The 11,421-nt window shown below is 50.0% G+C and overlaps 1 protein-coding gene across 7 annotated transcripts in view; it reads right to left on the minus strand.

The window, feature by feature from the left end:
• Window positions 1-3,737: 3,737 nt before the first annotated feature.
• Window positions 3,738-11,421, minus strand: part of LOC127000615 (CBP80/20-dependent translation initiation factor-like) — a 74,052-nt gene continuing 66,368 nt past the window's right edge. For all 7 annotated transcript variants that reach the window (XM_050864548.1, XM_050864546.1, XM_050864545.1 and 4 more), the window contains 6 exons: window positions 11,373-11,421; window positions 10,858-11,044; window positions 10,036-10,154; window positions 7,001-7,171; window positions 5,984-6,121; window positions 3,738-4,975 (listed from right to left, as the gene is read on the minus strand). The exon at window positions 11,373-11,421 is cut by the window's right edge and continues 119 nt beyond it. In XM_050864548.1, coding sequence (XP_050720505.1) covers window positions 4,748-4,975; window positions 5,984-6,121; window positions 7,001-7,171; window positions 10,036-10,154; window positions 10,858-11,044; window positions 11,373-11,421 — 892 coding nt within the window. In that variant the 3' untranslated portion in view covers window positions 3,738-4,747. The remainder of the gene's footprint in view (window positions 4,976-5,983; window positions 6,122-7,000; window positions 7,172-10,035; window positions 10,155-10,857; window positions 11,045-11,372) is intronic.

Here is an 11,421-nt window from a genome sequence, read left to right on the forward strand (position 1 = left end):
GTCATTCTTACAGTCGGCCGTCAAATTCATCCTTACACGCTCACAGTCATCCTTTCAGTCATTCTTACAGTCGGCCGTCAAATTCATCCTAACACGCTCACAGTCATCCTTTCAGTCATTCTTACAGTCATTCTTACAGTCGGCCGTCAAATTCATCCTAACACGCTCACAGTCATCCTTTCAGTCATTCTTACAGTCATTCTTACAGTCGGCCGTCAAATTCATCCTAACACGCTCACAGTCATTCTTACAGTCATTCTTACAGTCGGCCGTCAAATTCATCCTTACACGCTCACAGTCATCCTTTCAGTCATTCTTTCAGTCATTCTTACAGTCATTCTTACAGTCGGCCGTCAGATTCATCCTTACACGCTCACAGTCATCCTTTCAGTCATTCTTACAGTCATTCTTACAGTCGTTCTTACAGTCGGCCGTCAGATTCATCCTTACACGTTCACAGTCATTCTTACAGTCATTCTTACAGTCATTCTTACAGTCGGCCGTCAGATTCATCCTTACACGTTCACAGTCATTCTTACAGTCATTCTTACAGTCATTCTTACAGTCGGCCGTCAGATTCATCCTTACACGCTCACAGTCATCCTTTCAGTCATCCTTTCAGTCATTCTTTCAGTCATTCTTACAGTCGGCCGTCAGATTCATCCTTACACGCTCACAGTCATTCTTACAGTCATCCTTTCAGTCATTCTTACAGTCATTCTTACAGTCGGCCGTCAGATTCATCCTTACACGCTCACAGTCATCCTTTCAGTCATTCTTTCAGTCATTCTTACAGTCGGCCGTCAAATTCATCCTTACACGCTTACCGTCATTCTTACAGTCGGCCGTCAAATTCATCCTTACACGCTCACAGTCATCCTTTCAGTCATTCTTACAGTCATTCTTACAGTCGGCCGTCAAATTCATCCTTACACGCTCACAGTCATCCTTTCAGTCATTCTTACACTCATTCTTACAGTCGGCCGTCAAATTCATCCTTACACGCTCACAGTCATCCTTTCAGTCATTCTTACAGTCATTCTTACAGTCGGCCGTCAAATTCATCCTCACACGCTCAGAGTCATTCTTACAGTCATTCTTACACTCATTCTTACAGTCGGCCGTCAAATTCATCCTTACACGCTCACAGTCATCCTTTCAGTCATTCTTACAGTCATTCTTACAGTCGGCCGTCAAATTCATCCTCACACGCTCACAGTCCATCACCACAGTCACAGCAGTTCACCACCACAGTCAACCAGCGGTCCGGTCTTACCTTCCAACCATAGCCAGGGATGGCCCGAAGGGAATGCAGTTGGGGGGGGGTAAGGTAAACTATGACCAACTCAGTCATTTTATGACCAACTCCAAACTGGCGAGCGAAGCGAGCCATTCAGCGGGGGGGGTTTTAAAACTCACCTTTTTTAGGGGCATTTTTAAGGCCTAAGTAGGGACATTTATGAGTCTCAGATGCTTTTCATTTGCATTTAAGAGTATAATAATTTTGGTCATGGGGGCGGCTGCTCTCCCAGGGTCATTAAGTCATTCTGCGTACCCTTAAACTTTTATTTGACCATCTGAGGTGACCTCAGATGGTCAAATAAAAGCAGTGAGGTGGGTGAGTGGTGAGCGTGTTGTGGTTACGTTCTCGGGGTGCCGAGTTCCAGCCCTACTACAGTCTACAGGCAAACCCTTATTCACTGCCGAGTGTCTTAAAGCTATCCACATGTCACCATCTACTCCACCTGGAGCACATAATGTGCATGGAAGGATTTGGAGGATCACCCAAACATAGCCAGCGCTAACCCCTGCAGGAGGCTGGTTCAAGAGTGATGATACTGAGCCAGTATACAGTTCCGAATAACGCAGTCGGGCCATCCATGCTCCCTGATCCCTCCCCGCCTGTGGCCATTCCTGCCTAAAAAAAAAAAATAATAAAAAAAAAAAACTCAAATTTTTGACCAACTCACTAGGACTTTTTGACCAACTCCGCTCGGGCCATCCCTGACCATAGCACATCATCGCCAGCAGCTTCCACAGCCTCGCCACACGCCCTGCAAGCTGTGATAACACTACTATTCTGCTTCCACGGATCTTGTTTTTCCGTCTCCTCGTTATACCCTAAAAGACTGTTACAAGATCCTGTCTGTATATGTCTGTTACCTCGTCCCTCACTGCAAACTGTTATACGAGGCTGTGGTGTGTCTTCCAAGCTGGTGTTCTGCCTGTCTGTCTATCTTCTCGTCACACACTACACATTGTTAAGAGATTCTGGAGTGCATCTGTTCCGGGGCGCGTTCTGTCTTGTCAAACACTGCAGGCTGTTATACGAGCTGACTGTGGTGTGTCTTCCAAGCTGGTGTTCTGTCTGTCTGTATCTCCTCGCCACACACTAGGCCTATACATTGTTACGATATTCTGGAGTGCATCTTTTCCGGGGGTGGGGGGGGGGGGCGTTCTGTCTTGTCAAACACTGCGGGCTGTTATACGAGGCTGTGGTGTGTCTGTTACGGGGTGGCGTCCTGTCTAACTGTCTATCTGCTTCCTCGTCACTCACTGCAAACTGCTAGACAAGACTCTCTGTTCCGGCTGCCTCTTGTCTGTCTGTCTGTTTATGTCTCCTCTTCACATACTGCTGTTATATAAGACTGTGGTGTATGTCTGTTTCGGCTGGTGTCTTGTCTGTCTACCCCCCTGTCACCTCGTCACTCACTGCAGGCTGTTATACAAGGCTCTGGTGTGTTCGTTCCCGCTGGAGTACTGTCTGTCTGTCTGTCTGTCTCTTCCTCGTCCCGGAAACATGAAGTCTGGTTATCTCGCCCCCTCCCTTGCCGCACTTCCTCCTTATCTCATCACAGTACCTTGCAGCCCATCTTCCTCTCACTCCGCGTCTCGATCTTGTTCCCGACGCGGGCTTCGGAGTCGTGTTTCAGTCGTGTTTCGTTGCCTTATTGAGCTTTGAACTCTAAGGCTGGTATTACAAGACACTTTCGCTTCTCACATCAACTGTTTCTAAAGGTCAAAGGGAGGATCACTCAGGTTCTAATAAGTTTTTTTTAGGCTCAGGGTACAGAAGAAGGGTCAAACTACCACCAGGATCATAAAACTACCCCTGGAAATGCTCACAACATCTACGAAAGCCTCTTCAAATATATGTTCTTAGGTGGCGATATGTCTTTTAATACGACGCTAATAATTGTCCCATATTTACAGCGTGAGAGTGTAATTATCCTGCAGCTACCAGTGGTGGACAACGCAAGATTCATTAGCCGATTATTTGTGTGCGCTGTGTAGTAATATGGCAAATCTTTCCCGTGTTTTTTTTATTATTATTGTTATCAGAGTATTTATTTTCAGGTCAATCCGGTGCATTGCTGTGTTGTTCTGTCATCTTACTTACCAACAGGACCAACGCATTCAGCAAATAACTCGAACTTGACCGTGTGTGTGTGTGTGTGTGTGTGTGTGTGTTAGGCGAATACTTCCTAGAGATTGTGTTGATTGTTTATATTTGTTATGCCCGGAGAGTCACATATCACCTGTGAGTCCGGTGTGCGTGTTTCCGTGTCGTCAGCAAGGGTTACACGCACAACAGATCGACGTTCAGTGATCCGTAACTTCCCGTGCATAACACTGCGACAAGGAGGCGAGGCAGGCGCGTTGATCAGCGGCCCTTCACCGCCTCGGCGGGGCGCGGCGCGGCGCGGCGCACTGCATGGGGGTAATGACACTCGGCGTACAAACGTCGACTTTATTGGTAGCACAAGTAGCTGAAGTGTCACCTGTAAACACTGACTAAGGGGCCCAGCGGTGCCGGGGCCTGGGGGGGCGGCGTCCCCCGGGAAGGCCGCCCCCCCTGGGTTATGGTCTCCCTGAATATCAAACACGTTAACAGCCACGACCTACAAAACAACGTCATAATAAATAGTTGATGATTATGAACTCGTATTATTCTGAGGGACAGCGTCAGTAAGGAAAGACTAGATTATCTTAAAGCACGGGGGGCGCCGCCCCTAGGGTGCCGCGCCCCTATGTACACACACACACACACACACACACACACACACACACACACACATGCACATGTACGCTCCTGAACACACACACACACACACACACACACACACACAGGGGCGTCGCAGCACTAGTGGTCAGCCGCTGGACGCCCGTGTGTGTCACAGTGGCCCTCTATAGCCCCGCTCCGCCCCGCCCCGGCCGACCCGCCCCGTGGCACGAGTAATACGAGTACAAGATAGTGTTAATGATACATGAGGGGGCGTGGCTGGCGTGGCGGGGGGGGCGGGGGGGAAGGGCAGACAAATGTGTCAGGGCGCGGCGCGGTGCCGGCGCCGAGACAAGACGGGCCCGCGGCGGCGTGGCGGTGCCGCCGCACAAGAAAAAAGTGAATCCAAACTCCATTTCTCTCGCGAGCGCCGCCGCCCCGCGTGGCGGCGGCGGCGGCGGCGCCTGACGGTCGTCCTCGTCACTGCGCCGCGCCGCGCCGGGCGCCGCAACGCCCGGCGCGGCCTCGCTGAGCGGCCGAGCGTCAACACTCGTGCTGACGCTCGGAAAATCGAGAATCGTTTAAAAATCGGTCGATCGATGAGCTGTGTGAGCCAGGCGGTTGCCCCCCGCCCGCGGCCGCCCCGGCAGCACGCCCGCAAGTGCTCTGGCGGGGCGGGGTGGGGCGGGGCGGGGTCGTCGGGCAGCGGGTCGGCGGGCCACTCCGGTGCCGCCGCGGCGCCCACTACTTGGTGCCGCTGCCGGGGTAGTAGTACATGACGGCCGGCGCGGGCAGCTGCCAGCGGGCGGCGTGCATCTCGATGAGCTGCAGCAGCGTCTTGCGCACGGCGGGCACGCGCACGGTGGTCAGAAAGGCGTCGCGCGCCGCCGTCATGACGCGGCTCATTTGGTGCGGCAGCTCCACCTCGATGTCCTTGCCCACGCCCGTCAGCACGAAGAACAGGCACTCCGTCTGGGGAAGGGGAGGGCTGTAGTGCCGGGACAGAGGTCACTGGGGACCGGTGAGGGGGGTGAATGGGGGAGGCATGGGTCAGGCACGAACAGGGGGGGAGGGGGGTGATGAAGCAAGTGTATGGGAGGCGACAGACGGGGCGTGGCCACAACGTGACCCCGTCAGCCTGGCGTCAGCGGCCTTAGGCGGGGCTGAGTGGCCAAGCCGATGAAGTAACGGCCATCAAAAAGTAAGGGCTTGGCGGGCTTCCCTCACCCCTTCAGTGCCCCCCTCACCCCTCCTTCCCCCCCGTCCCCCCTTCACCCTTCAGACGCCACAAGGCCCCACACTAAGCCTACCTGAGCTTCTGTTCTTAGCAGTTATAGTATCTTACGTAAGGAGCTTGTGACTGAAGACGGCTACAATTAATGTAAAGTATAAAAATAATAATAAGGAGAAGTTCAAGAGCAAGAATTAAAATAAAAGTAAGAGAAAAAGTAACAGAAGAACAATAAGAGGATTACCAAAAGATTTTCTCCTTTTCTTTCCCTCTCACAATCTTAGGTAACCTTTCTTATCCCCTCCCCCCTCTCTATTATATAAATATGCATCTATTTGTCTATTTATCTATCTATCTATCTATCTATCTCTGTCCATTTCATCCTCTCTAACCATCTCCGTTTCTCACTTCCTCCTCCTCCTCCTCCTCCTCCTCCTTCTCCTCCTGGTCCTCTTCCTCGTCCACCTTCCCCTGCTCCTCTTCCTCCTCCTCGTCCTCGTCCTCCTTCTCTTCCTCCTCCATCTTTACCCATTCTCCTCCTCGTCCTCCTCCTCCTCCTTCTTCTCTACCCCTTCTCCTCCTCGTCCTCCTCCTCCTCCTTCTTCTCTACCCCTTCTCCTCCTCGTCCTTCTCCTCCTCCTTCTTCTCTACCCCTTCTCCTCCTCGTCCCTCTCCTGCTTCTCCACCCTTCCTCCACCATCTTCTCTACCCCTCCCCCCCCTCCTCCTCCTCCTGCTGCTGGGTCTCACCTCCGCCAGACTGTTGACGGCGTTCTCCTTGAGGCAGACTTGGCAGCACTGCGCCAGGAGGGTCAGCAGCAGCAGGCCGGGCGGCGTCTCACTGTTCCGCATCCTCTTCGTCATCAGCTGAACGTGACGCCTCTTCAGCTGCGGGGGAGGAAGAGGACGATGAGGAGGAGGAGGAGGAGGAGGAGTGGTGAAGAAGAAGAAGGAGCAAGGTTGAGAAAGACGATGAAGAGAAGGAAGAAGGTTGAGTTGTGTGTGTGGAGGAGGAGGAGGAGGAGGAGGAGGAGGAGGAGGAGAGGTGAAGAAGAAGAAGGAACAAGATTTAGGAAGAGGATGAAGAGAAGGAAGAAGGTTGAGTTGTGTGTGTGGAGGAGGAGGAGGAGGAGGAGGAGGAGAGGTGGAGAAGAAGAAGGAACAAGGTTGAGGAAGAGGATAAAGAGAAGGAAGAAGGTCTGTGTGGAGAAGGAGGAGGAGGATGAGGAGGAGGAGGAGGAAGAAGGAGGAGGAGGAAGAGAAAGAAAAAAAAAGAGGAAGAAGAGAATGAAAAAAGAGGAGGAAGGAGGATGTGTGTGTGTGTGTGTGTGTGTGTGTGTGTGTGTGTGTGTGTGTGTGTGTGTGTGTGTGTGTGTGTGTGTGACTTTACCTGTATATCCAATTAACCTACTTAGATATGGGTCCACCTGTGTACGTATCTCACCTATGTACGTTTCTTCTCTGTGTGTGCGTCTCCCTGTATGTACGTTTCCCCTTGTGTGTACGTCTGTTTATGTGTGTACGTCTATTTTGTAGGTATGTACGTGTCCCCATGCGTGTATCTAGCTTGTCTGTGTGCGTTTCTCTCCCTGTCTGTGTACGTTAATCTCCCCTTTGTGTACGTTTCCTACCTGTGTGTACGTCTCCTTGCATCTCCTTGTGTGTGCGTCTGTGTCTGTGTGTACGCGTCCCCATTGTGAGTATCTAGCTTGTCTGTGTACGTTAATCTCCCCCTTGTGTACGTTTCCCCTCGTGTACGTTTCCTACCTGTGTGTACATTTCGTTGAGGAAGGTCATGTACGCGATCCATCGGGGGTGCGCCGGGACGAAGCCGGGGTAGGGCGCGGGGGGGTTGTTACGCAGCAGGCGGTCCCGCTCCTGGAAGTATTCTTGGCAGGTGTTCAGCAGGCTTTCCAGGAAGGTCTCGTTCTTCTCCTTCTGCGGGGGGAAGAGGAGGAGGAGGAGGGGTGAGTTGGAGGGGGGAGGAGAGAAATGAAGAGGGAGAAGTGATGGGTTTGTGGGGTATGGAAGAGGAGGAGCCGAAGAAGAGTGAGAGGAGGAGGAGGAGGAGGAGGAGGGGTGAGTCTGAGGGGGGAGGAGGAGAGAAATGGAGAGAGAGGAGTGATGGGTTTGTGGGGGTGAGGAAGAGGAGGAGCCGAAGAAAGAGAAGAGAAGGAACACAAAGGAACACAAAGGAAGAACAAACAACAGCAGACCTGCTGGTCCTTACGAGGTTGTTTGTGACAAGCTACACTAACTATCTAATCAAAGGAGGAAGATGAAGGACAGCAAAGGCGAAGGCTCCTCCCCACCCCCCCATCCCTCCAGCCAAAGCTGGCAGGAAAGGAAAAAGAACCATGCAGCATGGAAAAACTGCATGGAATTTATGTAGGAAAGAGGAAAGAACTACCATTACTGCTACCACTAACCGGGCGATAAAAGCGGACAAGGACACCAGTATTCGAAAGAATTTAACGTTATTGCGACAATGAGTAATATCTAAGTTGCTGGTTGGATTCAAAACACTTGTCTAATCTATTCTTGAAGGCCGTAACTGTTGTACTATCAACGACATCACAAGGTAGACTCTACCTTGTGATAGACTCTACCTCTCTACCTGGTAGAGAGTTCCAAACATTAACAACTCGATTGAAGAAGAAGTGTTTAGCTTCGTGGGACGAGAATCTTTTACCACTTATCTTCAAATTGTGATTTCTTCTTGTTCTATTTGATCGATCAATTGTAAAGTAATCTTCCGCATTAATATCACTGAATCCTTTGAACATTTTAAACACTTCTATTAGATCGCCTCGCATTCTTCGTTTTGATAGGCTGAATAAATTTACTTCTTTAAGCCTTTGTTCATATGACAAATTTCTCAACCTAGGAATCATCTTTGTTACTCTTCGTTGGACCCGTTCCAACTTTTCTATGTCTTTTCTGTAGTAGGGAGACCAAAACTGTACACAGTACTCTAGACGGGGTCGAACCAATGAATTATACAGTTTTAATATTACTTTTTCCGATTTATTATTAAAGACTCGTCCGATGAAGCCAACCAATTTGTTTGCAGTTTTAACTGCCTCTGAACAATGCTGACCGGGCTTTAAATCGCTTGATATAGTGATTCCAAGATCCTTTTCTTTACTTACTGCAGAAAGTTGTTGGCCATTCATTACGTACCGAACGCGATTGTTATTTTTTCCGATGTGCAACACTTTACATTTGTCAACGTTAAATTTCATTTGCCATTGATTGGCCCAACGTGTCATCAGCAAATTTTGATACTTTGCAAGTGAGCCCATCATCGATATCATTAACATAAATTAAGAAGAGCATGGGGCCAAGCACTGATCCTTGAGGTACGCCGCTTTTGACATCGAGCCAGTTAGATGTAACACCGTTTAGAACTACTCTCTGTTTCCGCTCAGAGAGCCAGTCCGCAAGCCAATTGTGAATGTTACCCGAGATACCGTGCGCCAGTAGTTTGCTGAGCAATCGTTGGTGGGGGACCTTATCAAATGCCTTTTGAAAATCCAGATATATGATATCTACTGATCTGCTTTCATCGAACACCTCAAAAATATAGTGAAAAAAATCAAGTAAGTTAGTTAAACACGAACGTTTACTACGGAAGCCATGTTGCGAATTATTTATTATATTATTTTCTTCGAAGAATTTCACCATATTGTCGCGAATGATAGTCTCCATTAACTTACAAACAATAGATGTCAGGCTAATTGGTCGATAGTTTCCTGGATGAGACTTGTCCCCCTTTTTGAAAATTGGTGTGACTTGAAAATTGGTGGAGGAGGAGGAGGATAGAGAAGGAGGGGGAGAGAGAAGGTAAGGAAGTTTCAAGGTGGGTGGAATAGTAGGCGGAGAAAGAGGAGGAGGAGGAAACAGAAGGAGGGGGAGGGAAAATAAGGCGGAGGAAGATAAAGCAAAAAAGAAAAGGAAGAGGAGGAGAAGGAGGAGGAAGAGAGCGATATAAGAAGGTAAAGGAAGAGGATGAAGAGTATACCAAGAAGAGGAGAAGGAAGAGAAGGAGGAGAAGGAGGAGGAGGAGGAAGATAAGAAGGCAAAAAAGAGGAGAAGGAAGAGGAGGAGAAGGAGGAGGAAGAGAGCGATATAAGAAGGCAAAGGAAGAGGGTGAAGAGTAGACCAAGAAGAGGAGGAGGAAGAGAAGGAGGAGAAGGAGGAGGAGGAGGAGGAAGATAAGAAGGCAAAAAAGAGGAGAAGGAAGAGGAGGAGGAGGAGGAGGAGGAAGAGAGCGATATAATAAGGCAAAGGAAGAGGATGAAGAGTAGACCAAGAAGAGGAGAAGGAGAAGGAGGAGGAGGAGGAAGATAAGAAGGTAAAAAAGAGGAGAAGGAAGAGGAGGAGAAGGAGGAGGAAGAGAGCGATATAAGAAGGCAAAGGAAGAGGATGAAGAGTAGACCAAGAAGAGGAGAAGGAGAAGGAGGAGGAGGAGGAAGACAAGAAGCCGAAGGAAGAGGAAAATAAAACAAAACAAGAACGGAAGACAAGGACGAACAGAAGATAAGCAGATAAGACACTTAGAGACGGAGGAAGACCTAAGACTGCCTACAAAACCCTGCCTACCTGTCTGTACTAATCACCCCCTCCCCCTCACACTCACCTGTATAATGGAGATGCACAGGAGAAAGTGGAAGATAGGAAAGCAACAGAAGAGGAAACTGTAAAGGAAGAAAACAACACGACAGAAGAAGAGGAGGAGAAAGACTCTGACACTGCTAACCAAGCCCTGCACACCTGTCTACTAATTAAGATCTGCTCACCTGTATAATGGAGATGCAGAGCCTGGCGGCGGGCTCGGCGTGGCGGGAGGCTTCCACCACGCGCGTGAACACGTGGCGCACCACCTCCATCAGCTGACGGGCGCTCACGCTGTTGGGGTCTGCGGGGAGGGGGAGGAGGGGGAGGTGACGATTAATGTGTGCCTGTGGGGGAGCTACGGGGAGGGGAGAAAGGTGAGGTGACGATTATGTGTGTACCTGTGGGGGAGCTACGGGGAGGGGAGAAAGGTGAGGTGACGATTATGTGTGTACCTGTGGGGGAGCTGCGGGGAGGGGAGAAAGGTGAGGTGACGATTAATGTGTGCCTGTGGGGGAGCTACGGGGAGGGGAGAAAGGTGAGGTGACGATTATGTGTGTACCTGTGGGGGAGCTGTTCTGTACTTAGTTTATATAAGTCTCACAAAACCAAGTGATGTAGAAAGGGAAAGGGAGGTTTTTGAGTGGTTAGCGGGCTTTTTTTTCTACACTTTTTCTTGCCCTTGATCTGCTTCCCATGTTGTAAGTGTTGATCGTAGTGCAAGATTATATGCCCTGGCTTTTCGTTTCAGTGTACATAGACAAGCATCTCCACATAGTTAGTCAGTCACCCAGCCATACAGATGATGATACAAAAAATAGGCCTCAGTTTACATTACCACAGTTTACCTTCAAGTTTTACCAGGTGGCTACAGACAGTCATCCAGTTATTTCATCGTTCATTCAGTCAGCTCTCCCCTCCCAAGCAACTCATCTCTATCCACCGTCCCACCCACCTATGCTCTCTCTCTCTCTCTCTCTCTCTCTCTCTCTCTCTCTCTCTCTCACCGTTGGCCGCGCGAGTAATTCCGGCCATGACCTCGGGCGAGAAGGGGCCGAGGTCAGGCATCGCCGAACACGACTCGAGGAGCTGGGAGGCGCGGAGGTCAGCGGAGCCCAGCGACTTTGACCTCTTGATGCCCAGCTGGGTGATGGAGGACAAGGCGAGGGAGGGGGGGCGGGGCAGCGGGCCGCACTGGGGGGAGAAAGGGGGGTGAGTGGGGGGTGATGGGTGGATGGGGGTGGGGGTAGGGAGGGATTTTTGGTGGTGGTGGTGGTGGTGGTGGTGGTTGTAGTGGTAGTAATAGTGGTAGTAGTAGTAATAGTAGTAGTAATAGTAGTAGTAGTAGTAGTAGTATTGTAAGTGTATATATAAGATTACTAATGCAGATACAACAACAATAACTACTACTACTACTACTACTACTACTACTACTACGACTACTACGACTACTACGACTACTACAACTACTACTACTACTACTACCTCTCTCTCTCTCTCTCTCTCTCTCTCTCTCTCTCACCTTCATTTCCGGTTCGTTTTCCTTGTCGTCGCTGAAGTGGACCCGCGGG

The sequence above is a fragment of the Eriocheir sinensis genome, chromosome 19, assembly GCF_024679095.1.
Source record: "Eriocheir sinensis breed Jianghai 21 chromosome 19, ASM2467909v1, whole genome shotgun sequence".
In the NCBI taxonomy this organism is placed as follows: Eukaryota; Metazoa; Arthropoda; class Malacostraca; order Decapoda; family Varunidae; genus Eriocheir; species Eriocheir sinensis.